The 19,505-nt window shown below is 39.9% G+C and overlaps 1 protein-coding gene across 4 annotated transcripts in view; it reads right to left on the bottom strand.

Annotated features, from left to right (window-relative positions):
• TNRC6B (trinucleotide repeat containing adaptor 6B) overlaps window positions 1-19,505 on the bottom strand; it is a 202,723-nt gene that overhangs the window by 52,532 nt on the left and 130,686 nt on the right. For all 4 annotated transcript variants that reach the window (XM_080659686.1, XM_080659688.1, XM_080659687.1 and 1 more), the window contains 3 exons: window positions 13,485-13,572; window positions 7,617-7,638; window positions 1,783-2,124 (listed from right to left, as the gene is read on the bottom strand). In XM_080659686.1, coding sequence (XP_080515812.1) covers window positions 1,783-2,124; window positions 7,617-7,638; window positions 13,485-13,572 — 452 coding nt within the window. The remainder of the gene's footprint in view (window positions 1-1,782; window positions 2,125-7,616; window positions 7,639-13,484; window positions 13,573-19,505) is intronic.

Genomic DNA, 19,505 nt, shown 5'->3' with positions numbered 1-19,505 from the left:
ATTTTTGACTGAAGTTTTTTATGAGCTCATCAACCAAAAATAGTCTTTTCCTGTCTAGAGCCATTTTGCACAGTGCTAGGACACTGTGTTCATGTCTTCCCTCCCCTATGTTAGTGCTTTTTAGGCAGAGACCCTATTTTGCTAACATTTGAATTCTACAGTGTCCAGTCCATCGCTGCTCAGTGAGCATCGGCTGAATAATAAATGCCACCCAGCTGGACGCCAAGGGCAGACCAGCATGAATCAGTGTGTATGCCCAAGGAACTTAATCTGATGAATTAGTCTGGCTTAGCACATATTTTGGTGGAATTTACCTTATTTGGTGGGGGGAAAATGACATGTTTAAGACTGATAATTTCTTCTAAACTTATTTAACTCCTTTAACCAAGAAGCTTAAAATCAATATGACCCTGAAGAAAATATTATATAAAGTGATATAAAAGTCAGGAAACACAGACTCTCATATTCTTGAAATTTAGGGGCCTCCTTGGCTCACACTGGACCTATGTCTACATCAAGGCCTGGCTAAACTGGGCTGCAGAAATAAATGCCAAACACAACTGCCCCTCACATACTTCTTTTTGTATTTGGTTATAAGGGGCCAAGAAGGAAGGGCCAGGAGGCCTTCCCTGAGAGCTTTGGGCCTGGCCTGATGGTCACCACAGGGAGGACTCATGCATAGGGCTTATCTCTGCATGAAGCCTATGTCATCGTAGGTTTCTTTCCACCCTTACTCTGCACATGAGACAGTAAGAGAATTTTCTGGGCAATTCTACATTCAAACTTAAGACTAGAATAAAGCATCCTAGAATAAAGTGTCCTTGCCAGTGCTTAATTGTGCTCAAGTTCTGAGTTTTAATACAATCTCAAAACAAAACATTTTAAGAGATAAGCTGAAATCTATTAACGAGCTAAAAATATGTATTTGAAAGTTCTTAGCTATTAACTAATTTAGTATTCACACATTGGGGGCGGGGGGAAATCACAAAACTTCTAGTAGAGCCCTTTAGCTAAAGATCCTTGTATCTACATATAGTTTTTTAATAATGTTCAATATCAAGGGCCCCCTAAAGCAGTGGTCGGCAAACTCATTAGTCAACAGAGCCAAATATCAACAGTACAACGATTGAAATTTCTTTTGAGAGCCAAATTTTTTAAACTTAAACTTCTTCTAACGCCACTTCTTCAAAAGACTTGCCCAGGCCGTGGTATTTTGTGGAAGAGCCACACTCAAGGGGCCAAAGAGCCGCATGTGGCTCGCGAGCTGCAGTTTGCCGACCACTGCCCTAAAGAAATACTTTAAATATTTTTTAAAAATCTAAAAAATCCCCAAATTCTAGACAGTAATCTAAGAGACCATTCTTTCTACCTGCCTAGCACTCTGGGAGCATAAACATGAGCATCTAAGCTTCTGAACACGCTCTTGAACTAGCCCCACTTCCAATCATACTTGGAGCACATACTTGTGGTGACAGATAGAACGATGGAGGCTTAAATTTGTAACGCTTTTGTCTGAGAAGGGAAAAAAGGCTCCAAAAAGCGATGACAAACAGCAGCTATATTAACCTCTCATGCCAAGAGCATGCACTCACTGGACACTAAAACCCAGTTTCAGCAGAGAAATGCTGACGTACATTTCATAACTGGGATCCTCTCCCATCTTGTGAATAACTTCAATAGTCTTTATAATGAATGTTTTTTGCGGACTTTACACCAGGCAATATAAGTGTTCTCCCTCTCTAAAGCTGCCATGAATTCAAGTTGGTGACACCGATTCCTCACCTGGTACAGTCCCACTCTCACTCTGCAGCAGCGTTCCTGTCACTTGTGCGTTGTTTGGGTTTGCTCCAGGTGCCGTGGAGGGAGGAGGCCCTGCCCCACCCCCAAGGAGCATGCAGGATGGTGGAGGGGGCTGCCCACGTTTTAGTAACACTTTGTGGTCCTGCTGGCAACGGAATCGCGGAGGCACCTCCCGAGGCATGTAGCGGGCGGCGCTTGGCGGTTGTCCGTTCGGCACTGCCACCCTTTTGGCATTGTTGCCACCATTGACTGGTGGCGATGGAGAGCTGCCAATCGGGCTGGCGGCCGTTGGTTGGCTTAAACTTGGTTTCGTCACTTCGGGCACTGAAAGAGATTGGGAAACCATTTTTGAAACCAAATACATTTTTCTAAAGATGATTTTTAAGAATGCTTATGTGGGACCAATTACAATAAGACAACCCAATAATCCTATACCTGATGGACATGGTCTTTCCAAATGGCAGCATCTTCCGTTTACTGAAGATAGGGTGGATGGAGGTGGGCGTGATGGTGACAAGTATTCAAAGACACCAGTATCATGGAATTTCATCCCATTAAGAGGGAGAGGGAAGCAATAGTGGGATTTCCTGAAGGGCTGCCCAGCAGCTCTGAGGGTACATGTGGTCCCCAGGCAAAGTCTTTGGTAAAGGTTTAAGGCTTTTAGCCCACGGGACCTTTCCTGTCATCCACATTCTTAAAGACCTACCTCTGAGAAACTTTTCTCAAAGTCCCTGGACTAGGTGGGCTAAGCACCCTTCACCTGTGCTCCTGGAACACGCCGTCCATCTCTCTTTACTACTGAATTTGCCATATTATATTGAAATGCTCCCTTTACAGGCTCTTCTTCCTCACCAGATCTCAAGTCCCACAAAGCCAGAAATACATCTTTCATCCTTTTTTCTTAAGGTCTGCCACAGGGAACCTCAAGGATCACAAAATCAACTCGTGGGTTACTACAGCTACCTGAACTCAAAGACTCTTGCTTGGCACTGTGTAAATATTAGAAATGTTATAATCATTTTGCTTTTGCCCCACCTCTTCCCATTTTAAGTGTATCATGTATGTTTTTTCCAACTATTTAAAATAAAAATTTCACAATGTAGATACTTTCCCTATTGATTTAATAATGCTTTCACTTACTTTAAAAAAAGGCAAAAGGAAGTGTGGGGATGTGTAGGATAACTGTCAAGCTATACTCTGCAGGACCCTCAGCTCAACACTACGGGGGGCTGTTCTTCTGGATCTGGACCTTCCTTGCTTCATCCTACCAAAAGACTGCCACCCTTTCCAAGAAAATTTACCTGGCAAATAGAGGCTGGCAGTAATACAGAAACAATCACTGAGCCTGATAAGTCAGATGATTCTGAGGCCAAAATCCCTATCATCCAGAGTAATGTTAGGGCCAGCTCTGGTGGCAGTACCGTTCTGACTGCCGAAGTGATGCTGGGCCAGCATGTCACTCGTTGAACTGGCTCCTTTATGAGGAGAGAGATATATCATCAGAAATCAGGGGGGCTCAATCTATACCCACTGGACATTGGTGAGTACTCTGAGTAACAGGAGAAATGAGTAGGTGCCTGCAGTAATGTCAAAGCAACCCTGGGGTCTGAGCCCACCAGGAGGCTATACTGGGCCTCCTGGTAAGGAAGGTAGGTCAGAATAAACATATGACTTAAGAGAATAAACTGGTCATTGTCTAATATTTTTAAAACAGTACCCTCTGCTGTTAGTACCCAATAGCCATGGATAAATAACTGATAAATTGATGAATAAAGATGAATTATTTAATGATCCATTTTCTATCTGTGCCTGGAAGATTTGATACCACACGGCATTCTCAATCCCGGTTCCCCATCATGAGAATACACAAGAAGCTGGCAAAGGCTGGGAGGATTCTTCCCAAGTGGTTTTTAGGATGGAAGGAGCTAGGTTCCTCTGAGGCTGCTCTTCTACAAAAGGGCTAGTCTTTAAGTTAGCGAGGTCTGTTACACGCCTTGACTCATTCCCCTAAGATAGAATAAGACACAGTAAGACCAGCCTACAGAATTGAGGTCTGAACACTAGTTCAACTAACTTCACAATACTCACAGCACAACCACAGAAATCTAGTGGGTATCACATATTGTGCAACATTCCCTGCTAAAGCTCCTCAGGGCATTTCCCCACCATCACATCAGAGATAGAATGGATCATAAATCATTCATTTACTCCCCAAAAACATTTACTTACTCTAAGGATTGAATATTTTTCCCTTTCCGTTGCCTTATCTTAATACCATTCTCATCTCAGTTTGAACTTCTAATTGCTTCTATTTCTGGAAAACTTCAATAAGATGCTACTTTTTAAAAGATAAAAATATGAAGAAAATTCTGAAACAGGCAGAACCAATACAAATTACTATTTTCTTTAAATACCTTGAAAGGGATTTTTAAAAAAAAAAACACAACACCCCACATAAAAAAATACAGAAAATGTTTAAAAGTAGCAAATACAAACAAGCCCTAGAAAAGACATTATTTTAGATTGAAAATTTCTTGTGAAGAATAATCAGTTAAAATGTAGTACAAAAAAATGTCCAAGATTGCCCTGACCGGTTTGGCTCAGTGGGTAGAGCGTCGGCCTGCAGACTGAAGGGTCCCAGGTTTGATTCTGGTCAAGGGCATGTACCTTGGTTGTGGGCACATCCCCAGTAGGAGGTGTGCAGGAGGCAGCTGATCGATGTTTCTCTCTCATCAATGTTTCTGACTCTCTATCCCTCTCCCTCCCTCTCTGTAAAAAATCAATAAAAAATATTTTTAAAAAAATGTCAAAGATTAATGACACCCAGTGAGTGGCCCAGGCGCACTGAACAATTTTCAGTAACCTCTAAGCACTGTCTCCAGTTCTTTACCTTCCACTCACTCCCTAAACCCAATGCACACTGGCTTTTGCCCTAACATCTCCCTAGGAGCTTCTCTCCTCATTACATCACAGTGACCTTCATTGCTGTCTAATGCAGCGGTTGCCAACTGGGGGTCCATGGACCACTGGTGGTCCGTGAGGTCTGAAAGGTTGGCAACCGCTGGTCTAATGGGCACTCGCTGGACCTTTTCTTCTTTGACTTTTCTTCAACTTGACATTACTGGCTGTTCTCTTCCTCTTTGTTTTTGTGAGACCTACTCCGCTAGCTCTTCAGATTTTCTCTTTTCCTTTGCAGGTTTCTCATACTTTTTTTTTTTTAATTGAGTTTTAGACAGAGAGGAAGGGAGAGGAAGAGAGAAACATCAATGTGACAGTGGAATGTCGATCTGCTGCCTCCTGCACGCCCCTATACTGGGGATCAAGCCCGAAAACTGGGCATGTGCCCTGACCAGGAATCGAACCAGCAACCTTTCAGTGCACAGGATGACACCCAAGCAACGAAGGCCACACTGGTCAGAGTGGTTTCTCATACTCCTGGTCAGGGGTCAGTAAATCTTTTCTGTAAAGGGCCAGAGAGTAAGTATTTTAGGCTTTGCTAGCCATATGATCTTTGTCCTGACGACTCATTTCTGTACTTTTAGGGCAATAGCAGCCACAGACAATGTATAAATGAATAAGTGTGGCTGTGTTCCAATAAAACTTTATGACACTGAAATACAATTTTCGTATCATTTTTATTGTTGCAAAATTGTTGTTCTTTTATTTCCTTCCCAACCATTTAAAAACGTACAAAACATTCCTAGCTCACGGGCTGCACATCACTAGGCAGTGAGTCAGATTTGGCTCACGGGTCACAGCTGGCAGCTCCTGCTTTTGACTATACTCTTTTTTTTTTTTTTTTTTTTTAAATATATTTTATTGATATTTTACAGAGAGGAAGGGAGAGGGATAGAGAGCTAGAAACATCGATGAGAGAGAAACATCGATCAGCTGCCTCCTGCACACCTCCCACTGGGGATGTGCCCGCAACCAATGTACGTGCCCTTGACCGGAATCGAACCCGGGACCCTTGAGTCCGCAGGCCGACGCTCTATCCACTGAGCCAAACCGGTTTTGGCTGACTATACTCTTAATAAATCTTAGGCCTGTACCCTTCTCATATTTAAGTTATTTGAACACAAACTCTCCCAAGCTTAGGCTTTACCTGCCACTATGTAAAAATCTTTCCCAAATCACTGTCTCCAACTCAGAACTCTTCCACCCTTCCTGTCACCCTCAAACTTGTTCCCCTGCTCCCCGCCCATTATCGTCTGGCCCAAGGAATGGAGCCATTATCCAACCAGCTGCTCAAATCAGAAACCTGGAAGGTGTCCATTATCTAATCACCATTATATTCTATTGAACCAAAGCATCTTTCTAGCACCACTGCTCCTAAACAGGTTCAAACCCTCATTACCTCTCATCTGGGCCACCTTCCTGAGCCACATGTCTTCTAATACATCACACTCATTCCCTCCCTAGAGAAGCCAGTTCTATCCCTGAAGAAATAGCTCCTATCACAGTGTTAGAACACGCAGGTGTCTCTGCAAGGTGTGAAGGTTACTGCAAGTAATTTAGTTAGTAAATTATTTACCTGGGGAAAACCCCCCACCTCAAATATCAGTAAATTAAACTCAAAATTATCCCAACCACCAACATGCACTCACTGTAGTTTGCCTTCTAGAATAGGCTCAAAAAACAGAGTTGTGACTAATGCACTGCAATGGTCCATCACCCCAGGTATTGCTAATGCAAAGATGCTGTCCCGCAGGTATGTCCCAAGAAGGTAAAGGTTATGACTTACTGCTCTGGACAACAGTATCTAAATTTTTTAAATTCATATTGAGCTGGAAGCTTTTCTGTGTTGCTTTCACTCATCATTGGTACTTTTGGGATGAGAATGGGTCTCAATGAACAAAACATCCAACAGACATTTACGAGGAACTGCTGAGTGTTAGGCACCAGAGGAGCCCTTCAAATCTTTGGAGACAGATACTGATCTTCCCCAGGTGGGAAGCCTTCCCCTGGGGGTTAAATATCCCCCGGTGTTTAACTTCCTAGCGGTGAGTGACACAGGTTCACATTTCTTAACCAATCTGGCCCAAATGCCACACCATCCACAAAGGTTTGTCTCTGTTCTTTCCGTAGTGTGGTGCCCATTACAGGAATTGCACATCCCTTTCTAGATACCGTATTTTTACTAATGCAGCTAAGGTCAGGTTAGCTTTTATAAACGAATCATTTCATAGATAATGCCCATCAAGACAACCATCACCTGAATAGTTTTTTAACAAAGCTAAATTGCTATGTCTAAAGTCCTCCATTACATAGTCTATCTTTTAATTTCTAACCTTATCCTTCACCCCTGTTAAATCTACTGCATCAATCCCAGAAACTCAATGCTAATATCCAGCAACGGGGGATATTAGCTTCTACCTGAAGTGCTTTTTATTGTCTGTTACCTGGGTAGGAAGACCAACTCTAGTCCATGCCTTCATATAACTTCCAACAGAAATCCCTGTCCTGCTCTCCCCACAATTTTCACTTAAAAAAAAAAATGATGAAGAAAAGTTTTGAAAAGGTTGAGTTCAAAAATCATGACCCATATGCTTTTAAAACAAGTATCACTTTTTCTAAACATTTTTACTTCCTGAAAAAATGTAAGGCTACTAAAAAGGCCACTACAAACACCACGACAAGTACTTTTTATTTGTCACTACTGCTCTTCAGTGACTTCAAGCCACCAACTTTACTCTATACCCACTCTCACTTATCCAGTGCACTGGAGGCTCAGTCAGCAAGGGTGTAAAATTGAAACACAAAAGATTCTAATGACTTAAAAAGGAAAAAAAAAACCCAAACAAAACCCAATTTACCTTTGGTTTTTTGTTCCGTGACCTGCAAAATAAATGAAGAGTTACAAGTCAATGAGATTTGCTTTCTAACTTGACATTATAAGACAACTTTAATTCCAGTAACTCAAGTAATTCTAGCTACCAGATACACAGACATAGTTCAAAACTCAGAAAAAGACGCTGGGAGTCAGTTCAGACATCCTTCTAAAGACAGTGGCCATCATAACTTACATGGCATCATTATGAAGGATACTAAAAGTTAGAACAAAAAGCATTCCACTCTCATTAAATGATGAAGTCCTTGAACCAGCAATGCTGTTTGCCATTTTGATTGTTAATGACTCGAGAAAAGCAAATGGATGTGGCCCAGAAACTAAATTAGCCATAGGGACAAAGATTCCCCTGTGAGTATGGACTCACACATTTGATCTCAAATCTAGAAAGTTAAAGTTCCGAGGCCCATCATCAAAGGCATCGGAGGTCATGGTAAGAGAACAGGATTCAGAACCAAGCTGTGCTACTTCCTGGCTGTTCGATCTGAGTTTTCTATTTATCTGCTGACTGGAGGTAACAACAGCTTCTCCTTACAAAAGGTTGCTGTAAAGATTAAACAGATATGCTATGCCAACGTTCAATAAATGTTGGCTATTTTTATCAAAGTTTATGTAAATCAGTATGACATACAGCAAGAGTGAAATATGTAAAGTTTGAACAAATAAAGATTCCTCTGTTAAAAGTATTTTTTATTAGTCACTGATATATCTTTGGAAGTGATTAACCTAAAAGGTTGGACAGGCTGAATATACTGATGGGTTATTAGAAAGTTTGGAAATTATGGTTAGGAGACACATGAAAAACTGTTTTTGCTAATAAGAGAGGAAAATAAAGAAGGGTGCCTAATTATACATGCCCTATAATACTAAAACAAAACCACAAAAGGGCATGCATAAGAAAACATCCAAAAGAAAATGCTAAAAAAAAAAAGTGCTCCAGAATTCCAATAGTGGTTATCTTACATTATTGAGATCATAGGGAATTTTGAACCCTTTTCCCAAGTGTCAATCTTCCAAAGCATTTTTATATTGTTTCTCTGACTTTTACAATTAAAAAAATCATATAGAAAAGAAGAGACTTGATTATTTGTGACTAGTAATCATACTAAATTACTGCTATGGGTGTTCATAAAAACACGCTCATCTTTGGAGGGTTATGTCCTGTAGGTAAGCAGCCTATTTCACAATAGATTCCAGCACACCAGTGTCAGACACTGAATCTGAATTAAACAATCCACTTGTGTGACCTCCTGGAGTGTTTTTTACATTCTTGCATTGAAAGACAAGCTAATTTTACTGTATTGAATTTCTGGTAGACAGTGTTTCCTAGTACTAATTATTACAGAGCTCAATTCAACTGTATGCTTTTTGTATAACCCCATTTAACCAAGAAAGAACAGATTTATAGCCACATACCATTTCCTTGTGGCAACTTAAGGTTTATACTATTGTAAATATTTCTTAGAATGCCATTATGAAGATCAGTTATACAGAAAGTCAATGTCTTCCCCAAATGTAAGCGACAAACCCAAATAATGTCGATGTGTCTTATGATGTGGGTTCTGTTAAGAGAGATGTCCCCCTGATGGTGAAAAGCCGGATGATCACAGCATGTGTTCTGCCAACACTGACAATGATCCTTTAGCAGCATCAGCCTAATGAACGTTAATGGAACCTCCTCTGACACCTCTCATGAATGGAAATGGAAATCTAACAGTTTACTCAGTGATGGCTCTAGAAAGAACAAACTGCCACAAACACTGAACACAATGGGAAAAAGTCATGTTTAATTTCTGTGTTGAAATAATTTAATTTAGGTTTAAAAGTAAATTCTTCAAGAAAATTATGTTGCCAGCACTCATTCTTGACTATTCATTTATCAAATATTTTCTGAGTGACTCGTATGCATCAGGCACTTACTATCCTAGTTACTGGAAATGTAAATATGAATAAAATCTTGAGAAACTTACAGTCAGTCTAATGGGGAAGACAAAAGCGAAGAAATGATTATAAAGCAATGGGCCAGGCAGCAAAAAAGATGTGGAAGGGCTGAAAGAACCACAAATGTTTGTTGACTGACTGACTGAAGGACTACATAATAGAACCTCTGGCACGTTCTACACAATTCTTTGCATCATAGCACATTTTATGCCTCCCAGCTGAGGTGTCATCTCTATAATAAAGTTGAAAACTACTAAGACAATCACCTGGTAAGCTTCTTGGTCTCTCCTTAAAACTGCTAAATCATAATTTCATTCTGAAATTTCACAATAGCTCAGTATGATAAAACAATATCAAAGGCCACGTGTTGGCCTAGATCCCATGTCAGTCAATCTAGAAGATTTTTTTAACAAAAATGACTGACTTTTTATTGTTCCAAATTTTCCATTTGAAATTTTACTTATGGTGATTTTCCTATTTACCAAAACTTAACCAATTTTTGATGCAGATGCAAGCACACAGAGATAGACCGTCCAGCTGAATAAACTACATTCTCTGCATAAATCATCCCAATTCACTCTTTAAAAATTTTTTTAAATTTATTGATTTGAGAGATAGAGATAGAGAAAGAGAGAGAGAGAGAGAGAGAGAGAGAGAGAGAGAGAGAGAGAGAGAGAGAGAGAGAAAGAGAGAGAGAGAGAGAGACAGGAAAGGAGAGAAACACTGCTTTGCTTTTCCACTTATTTATGCATCCACTGCTTGATTCTTGTAAGTGCCGTGACCAGGGGACTGAATCCACAACCTTGGTGTATTGGGACAATGCTCTAACCAACTGAGGTATCAGGCCAGGGCCCCAATTCACTCTTGAATAAATCCAAACCATCTTTAATTCTGATCATTTTTCCATTAGTAGGATCCACATTGAAAGTTAACAGATGCTACTGTATTAATTGTTTCTAGATATTGACATTTTCAGGTTAAAAGAACACTATTGTCGACATGAAGGACTAGAATGAACTGCACATATCCTAGTCAACTGCTCTAGTTGGCATCTTCTTGTTCACAGCCTTTGCTCAAGCTCCCTAGTGTCCAGCCTATTAACCATCCATTCCCACAGCTGCAAAACACAGTTTTTGTACCAAGTTAGTAAATGAAATGCGAATGCCCTAAAGCAGTGGTCACCAAACTGCGGCTCGTGAGCCGCGGTTTGCCGCTCTGTTGACTAATGAGTTTGCCAACCACTGCCCTAAAGGAAAGGAAGCCTTCACTGAGGTTCACTCTCCCATCACTCCAGTTGGAGGGTCAGCATGTGCGGGGCACGGGGGCAATGCCCATAACACTGTATGGCTGGTGGGTGAACCCGCTTATTTGCAACCTCAATGTTGTGAAATGTGGCTGCATATCCAGAAGAAAGTATTTAAAAAGTATCCGGGTCATTATCTCACAACTTTAGTCAAATCTTTACTATCAATTTAGACAATTCTCACAAGCTTAGGTTAGAAGGAACACATGAGAAGCAGGTACCCTATAGCAGGAAGATGTGATGGTAAGCACAGCACTATAAATAGAAACAGAAACAATTAAAAGCAGACAAAATCTTAAAGAGCACAGCAATCTATTACAGCACCAAACAGTAATCAATATTCCTTTTAATGAAGAAAAGATAAAATACATTTCATAGGTTTAATGTGGCAGAATCATAGGCATTCCAATTAAAAAAAAATATTTCCAGTATTGTTTTTACGGCTGGCATTCATAAGTGAACTAATTTCAATAATTCAGAAAACTGAATTATGGGAAATGCTATATCCAACAATGCTGGGAAAACTTGCAGTGTCCCTTTTACTTGTTATAGCACTGGCTGTGTTTACCTTGAGTTTCTTTTAAATGTACAGCTCCCTCTGAACCTTTTAACAGTTTTCACCTCCCTGAACTTACCTGCAATAACCTGCGACCACAGCAGGGACCCTTAAACCCGCCTCTCACGGGGAGCCCCTGCTTCCCAAGTGCTTCAGATAGCAGTAACAAGAACAGGAGGAAAATCAATTTTGCCTCCAAAAAAGAATCAAAGAAAGCAACCCTGCCGAGCCAAAGCCCGCATCAGGTGATGCTTAAAGGCGTGGCAAGGTGAGGGAAATGAGCTCAGACAATGTCCAGGGCAGAGGGACAGGCTCTGCCACGAAGGGAGCCGGGCAAGGGGCTCAAACCATCTCTACTCCAACAGCCCGTGAGACAAACACTTCAACTAAGACTTTTCAGTTGACAGCTGTCTGCCCTTTTTTTCTTTTAGCATCTCCTTCCCCCTAAGCAAGTCCCTCAAAGCGGTGCAACATTCTCTTTCCCAAAACACTAAGCAGGCCCATCAGATCCTCTCGAAGGGAGGTTTCTTTACACAATTATCAAAAGGCAGGCTCATATAAATGACAATGCTGGAGGTGGCCATACGAAGAGCAAACTGCGGTAACTTTGAAGTTATTCTATAAGCTTGCTTAAGAAAATGGAGATTGATTATGATACAAATAAGGAAATAGGACAAGAGTTTAAGTGTTAGTAAATGTCTTGCCTTTCTCAATAGAGTAAACCCTTGATTTTATGGAATTTGATTTAATGAACAAAACTTCTGGTCCATATGTCACATGTGAAAATCAACACCTGTTAGTTACAAAATGTTTTTAACCAAGATTTGCTTATAATTAACAGGTTACTTGTTGTTATTAATTTACTGTTATTTTTAACAAATTTTAGTGAGTAAGTCATATGTTGGAAAAAATAGCAGTAATTTCACTAACATAAATAAATATTACAAACCTATAACTATAGTCTACATACTTAAATCAGGAGTCACGGCTTTTAAACAAAGTCCGGTGAAGGATTAGCATGTGATCACACCACATCCTGAGCATGGTAACTGGTTCTATAGTCAAGGGGCGTGACTTTCTGCAGCAGTTTGTTTTTTTAATAGTGTGAATGCCATTTTTATTCACAAATATGTATGAATCCAGAATATACCAGTTTATTGCATAGTAAAAATCCAGCATTCAATTCAACAGAGAGAACAATGTAATTATAAAAAAAAGAACTCTAGGACATAGCTTCACTCTATAAGCCAAATCTAGAGGAGGAGGAAGACAGAGTTTGGCACCACAGAGGTGATGTTTTTGGAGCTCATCTGGTATGTTTCAACTGTCAAATGGCTGTATTGATTAGTCAGATTACATAGCAGCTTATTAAAATGGCCAGAACTTTGAATTAGGCTTTGCAATTTCTTGTTGTGATATCTTTTTAGCCAGTATCAAAGGTTAAGTACAAAAGAAAAGATCATGGGCCCTCACAGGACTGTGTGTCTAGTACCCCTACCTCTCTATACCTCCCGCTGCTGCAGCTTCATTCAAGATGTGCTGTTCAGAGCTGCCTTATTCTAATTAGTTTCCTGGCACAGCTGATTGGTTCAGGCTTAGGCATCTGAGATAAGCTGGCTTCCTCTGTAGCAGTTTAACTTGAGCCTGCTAATGTTCAGACCTGCGCTAGGCCACACCCCAGCTGTGTGCATTTTGTTTATTTGTGGTGACTAATAAATGCATGCATTACTAGACCTATTCGGTATAAATTTAAAATTACTATAATATATAGAAAACTTTTCCGTGAAATTAAACTTTTCATGCATACTTAATTTTAATTACACAAATGTGTCTACATAAGTAAAAACATGTAAACTAATTTGTCAAATTTTTAACATACACATTCAGAAAACCTACTTTATTATATAACAGACTTTTGACTTTAATGGACACCCCCTTGTCCAAATTAGCCCATTATATCGAAGTTTTACTGTATTGTTTACTGCTATTTTAATAAAATCAGCTGCAGCATTATTTAAATGACTTAATAAACCCACCTTCTGAGTGGCTTCTTTTTTCTTTTTATCCTCTTTCTTCCTTTTCTTGTCTTCCATTAACTGTTCTTCCCTTTCTTGCTCCTTCTCTCTGTTAAAGTAATGTCAGACCATAAAGTTAAATATCTGCTGGTAGATGGTGTGTATGCAACAATTCATCTCTGTGACTGAGCAGAACATGGTATTTTACTTAAACTGAGAGAATGCAAAAACCTAATTTAGTTATCCCTAATTTTGGTTTGTCACCCCTTTTGCAAAACATGACATTAAGTTTAGCTTCAAAGAAGTCCATTAAAGTGAGTTTTTTTGAGATCTTCCTTAAAAGCGTGCGCGCGCGCACACACACACACACACACACACACACACACACAATTAGTGTATTTCCATTCATCAAAGAATGTGATGTGAACATATGACAATATCCAATTTGCTTCTGGCAATAGTCTTCACAAATAACATAGAATATATTAATTCAATTATGGCACAAAGGTATTTATAATTTAGATGTTTCCCAAAACATTTTCAGAGTGATTAACATAATACTTTATGTCCTATATCTTGTGTTTTTAAGGCTAAGTGTCCTATATATCAGGTACTTTTTATTGGGTGAGTTCACAATTGCATCTTCCTGGCACACCTGAATCAGGACAATCAGGTTTTGCTCCCCTCAATTAAAATAAAAATGATACATAATAATAAACATCCTAGTTAAAGAAATGTGATGAAATCTCAAGAAACTAAGATAATGTAATTTATACCTCACATTTGAAAAGTAACTTTAAAATTTAACATTTATATATGCCAACTTTCACTGTTATGTGTCAACTGGGAAAAATGCATAAGCAACCATTGTTGTAACTTCAAAGTTCAAGTCAGGAGACCCCCAGATGCCTTGTTTATTGAATTTCAGAATTTGAAGGCAAGTTGGAGATCTAGTTCCCAGGTCCCCAAGTACCAAACAGTACTGGTGTTTTTAGGGGATCAACACATCAAATCCATGGTTTCACAGATATTATCTAGGAAAGACCTAAAGTCAGATAAATTAAAGAGAAACATTAAGGTAAAAGTTTGCATATGTTGCCGAAACCGGTTTGGCTCAGTGGATAGAGCGTCGGCCTACGGACTGAAAGGTCCCAGGTTCGATTCCGGTCAAGGGCACGTACCTTGGTTGCGGGCACATCCCCAATAGGAGGTGTGCAGGAGGCGGCTGATAGATGTTTCTCTCTCATCGATGTTTCTAACTCTCTATCCCTCTCCCTTCCTCTCTGTAAAATATCAATAAAATATATTTAAAAAAAAAAAAGTTTGCATATGTGACAAAAATCACAAAGATGGTTCCTGAAGGACTCAAGTTTGGGGAGTGGAAATCACTTTACCCATACAGAAGGAACTGCGGACCAACCCTGAAGTGAGCTCTCATGAATATGTAATTAATGCTGTACTTACATAAAACAAACAACAACAGAAAAAAAATGTTTTATCTACATGTCAAGTTTTCGGTGGCTCTGTCCACATTCACATTTTCTCCTTGTATAACCTCTGAGCATAAATATACAAAAGCCTAATGTGCACAATTCACACTCTAAAGGTAACTTCCATGAAAACTTTAAAACTACAATCACGAGAGAGATTTTATTGAAATTTCCTTAGGTTTAGAGCTGGATTTCTTTTGAGTCAGATTATGTGTACATCAATCCCAGTGCGGATCTCCTGGTGAAAATCCACTTGCAGCCATGCATTAAGAAAATGGATTTACGAAAACTGGCAAGATGGATGATGACCACCTAAGGCAGGTTGACCACAGATCCTGTTATATTTGGTTTCTAGAGCCTCTTGCTTCCTCTAGATGCGAGTGGAAGAAGATGGGGTTCCTCATGACCCAGATACTATAACTTGGTTTTCATATTTTAGAGTGCAACTGATTACTGAGAAAGAGCAAACACAGCATGAATACCTCCTACTTAAATATACGATGCTTTAAAAAGTATTAAGTTGCATTTTTCTAAATCTACTCTAAAATTAGAAGTTCATTTACAAAACACAATGTAAAAGAAGCGGTAAGTCTTTAATGAGACACATTCTTACAAAACTAACCTTTTCAAGTATTTTTCCCTATAAACAGGTAATTTAGGGAAAGGAATTGCAATTCATGTTCACTACAAGCAGATTTACTTCCAAAACAAATACTTTACAAAGCTTTCCAGGGACAGGCTGTGCTTTCCACTCTGATCTTTTCCTGTGTATATTGGTAGAATTGAGTCTTCTCTTTAAATTTCACTTCCTTCGGAAGAATTTATTTTCTAAAACCAAACCCAAATGAAAAACGCGCCATTCACTTAATAATGGATCACAGAGTGTGGGGTTCACCTTTTTTCTAACTGAGTTGTACTCCATCTTAGCTGCACATTAGCATTGCCTGGGGAGCTTTAAAATACCCCAATGCTGAGTCAGAGCCCAAGCTGGGTGAAGAGGGCATCCACGCAGGGAAGGCATCTAGGTGGCGGTGATGCAGGATTGGTTACATAAAGGGCATTTGATCAATACATAAATATAGTTGAAGGTATAGAGGGGATTAATGGTGATGAGAAAAAAAATAAAATGTTCTCTGTAAAAAAATAAAATAAAGTAAGAAAAATTAAATAACTATATTAAGGATAGTGAAAGTTAGGTTTCTCACTATTGCAAAAAGGAGTTACCAAAATGAAAAGAGAGAATGCACCTTGTGGAGTTGGACCAGAATTAATTATTGGCATGAACTCATGTTTTTTTAATATACTATGAGCTACCTGCATGTTAATCACTTAGTAGCTGCCTCAGTAATCAGATCGACTGTCATTGTAGCACAGTGCTTGGGTTCAAGTAACCCTTGTTTTACTTAATGGCCCCAAAGCACCGGAGTAGTGATGTTAGCAATTCCGACATGCTGAAGAGAAGCCGTAAAGAATATGGGTGAAGTGAAAAGGTGTATCTAGGAAAAGACATAGAATTTGTAGGGTTTGGCACTCTCCATGGTTTCAGGAATCCACTGGGAATTTTGGAACATATCCCTTGTGCATAAGTGAGGGATATATTTACACACACACACACACACACACACACACACACACACACCCCTAGCTCTATTACTGAGAGGGCTTGAGGAACAAAAACCCAAATAACAATGAACATACCTAGCATCCAGATTGTGGCTTCTAACTACCATTATTCACTAAAAAATGGAGTTCTTTGGAAAAAGAGCTAATCTGGAGGTTAGGGCAAGGAAAGTACAAGATGAGCCTGGATTACTCGCTTGTCAAGGAGCAAGAAAATGTTCAATAAATGATGAGACAGGTCAAATGGTCATAGGAAGGCCAGTTGAAGAGGGTCCTATAAGCTAAACCTGGGAAATGTATTCAAAAGAAAAGCCTCAAAGCAAATAATTAAATCATTTAACAAACGTACACCGAGTTACTTCTGCATTCCAGGCACTGACCTAAGCACTGGGGTGAAACACTGGGTGAGAGACAGTCCCTGCCCTCAGGAAGCTGACATTCCAGATAGCAGACAAAGCAAACGGGCAGTGCCAGGAAAGCATCACCAATGCCATGAAGAATATAAAACTGAGAAACAGACCAGAGAGTGACCAAGAGAGAAAGGACAGGGAAGGGGGTGGGCTACTTTACTCAAGATGTTCACCGACAGCCTCTCTGAGGTGTTTACATCTGAGCAGAGACCTAAATGGAGAAAGCTATCTGGGAAATGAGTGGCTGCCCAGGCACAGGGAATAGTAAGTATAAGGCTCTGGAATGGAAAGTGCTTCGTGTGAATTCACGAAGCTTTTTTTCTGGGGGGTAGGGTGCTATACTTCCTTCTTTTTCTCACCTCCCTCCATAGCAATAGCACCCTCCCCCCTTCCCGACACACACACCCTTCAGAGTTTTCTGTGCTTACTTTGTAACAGTCCTCACTCATACCAAAAGAACTGGGCTTCCTATCTCTTAAAAAGTTCCCTTCTCTTTCCCTCCCTCCTTCCCTCCCTCGTTTCAGTGCCTACTTCATGCCAAGCACTGTGCTGGAGGCTGAGAATTCAGCAGCAAACAAGATGCAGTGCTGCTGACCTTCCTGAAACTCTTAGTTTAATTAATTAACTAATTAATTAATTTTAAAATGTTTTTATTGATTTTAGAGAAAGAGGAAGGGAGAGGGAGAGAAACATCAATGAGAGGGAAACATCAATCGGCTGCCCCCTACTGGGGATTGAGCACACAACCCATGTGCCCTGGCCTGGAATCGAACCATGACCTCCTGGTGTATGGGACAACACTCAACCAACTGAGCCACACTGGCCAGGGCTTGGTTTAACTTCTTAAATTGCTGTATCTTGCTTCACAACCTGGACAACAGCTACAGAGCAGGAACCTCTGTTCTTGCTCTGAAGACAGCTGGCAGTCCTTTGCTGTTTTCTAAGTACCAAATCTTGAATATGTGAATTCATGGCTTGTGATAATCAAGATAGGAAATCAACTTCGTTCCACAAACTAGAAAACCATGACCGATGGTTCTTGAATTCACGTGCCCAAGCCCATCATGCCTCAAACATCAAGTAGAGGCAGGGCTGACAATTTCTTACTTGAAAGTAGTAATCACCAATATGCGGACTAGAGTGAAAAGATGGTAAGAGCCTATATTCAGCTAAACAACCAGGACTCATCTTGACAGGAAAATATCTTCAGCTATAGAGAGAACTTTCCTTTTCTTTAAGGTGTGGATAACTGGTTATCACAGCATCAAAACCCATCCCTCATGCTCGGTGGTCAGTAAGTGTGGCACCTCTGGTTCCAGTTTATAATCAACTCCACACAATTGAGGTAGACAGAATTGAACATATAGAACCGATCCATCCAACGCATGAAACGTGCCAGAAGCAAACCGACACTGTGAAAGAACAAACTATTAAAACATCAACGATTTGGATGAATATTCAAATCATTATGGTAAGTGAAAAAGCCAATCCCAAAGATTGCATACTGTATGATTCCAATTATATGACATTCCTGAAATGACAAGTGGGGTTATCAGGGGGTGAGGTGGAGTGAGGCAGTGTGGCTATAGATAAAAAAAAAAGGCAACACTACTGATTCTTGAGGTGGTGGAATGATTCTATATCTTGATAGTGGTGGTGGATATATGAACCTACATGTAATAAAATTGTACAGAACTAAACACACACACAAGTAAGTATAAGTAAAACTGAGGAAACATAAATAAGACCAGTGAGTTATTTCAAAGTCAGTATCTTGGTTATGATGTTATACTGCAATTTTTCAAGAAGAACTCGCTGGTGGAAACTGGGTAAATGGCACATGGAATCTCTGCCATTTCTCACAAGTACATGTGGATTTACAATTATCTCAATACAGTTTTTAATTTTTTAAAAAGCCTCCTCCAACATTAACTCATCTTTTAAAATTTTTGTCAAGGACTTCTACTTTAAACCATTTTTAAATAGCTCTTTGTGAAAGCCACATCAAAGTCCAAAAGAATTTTAGAAATTGTTTAGTCCTGACATTCACAGAAATGCATTTCCAAAAATATTCTAGAAACTGTACTTTACCCTAATATGTTCAAATCGCTACAGTTTTATCAATCACGGTTCCTTGACTCAAGTACATTATATGATAAATATGATACCACAGGGGTATTTAAAATGTTCCTCTACCACATAATTCACAATATAATTCTTTAATTGGTGATGTAATAGTAATAGGAGCTATTATTTACTTTCAGCAGGACATGTGCATCTGCTCAGTCAACTCCATTCCAAGCCCCTTCTGGTCTGTTTCCTGACTCCTTTGTAACTAGAGATTGAGATGTGATTTATGTTCTACCAGTAAGTTGTACTTGTGTGTGACTTTAACAGGGAACTGACAGGGTACAGGGCATTCATCCTCCCAGGGAGCATGGTAGAGATGACATGGTCCTAAAGCCGACACCCGTAACAGTGGTTTCCCCCCGTCCATGGTCTGGTTCCAAGGATCTGTGAGA

This window comes from Plecotus auritus, assembly GCF_963455305.1.
Source record: "Plecotus auritus genome assembly, chromosome: 3".
Lineage (NCBI taxonomy): Eukaryota > Metazoa > Chordata > Mammalia > Chiroptera > Vespertilionidae > Plecotus > Plecotus auritus.
The sequence above is the reverse complement of the archived record's forward strand: the minus strand, read 5'-3'. Positions and strand labels throughout refer to the sequence as shown.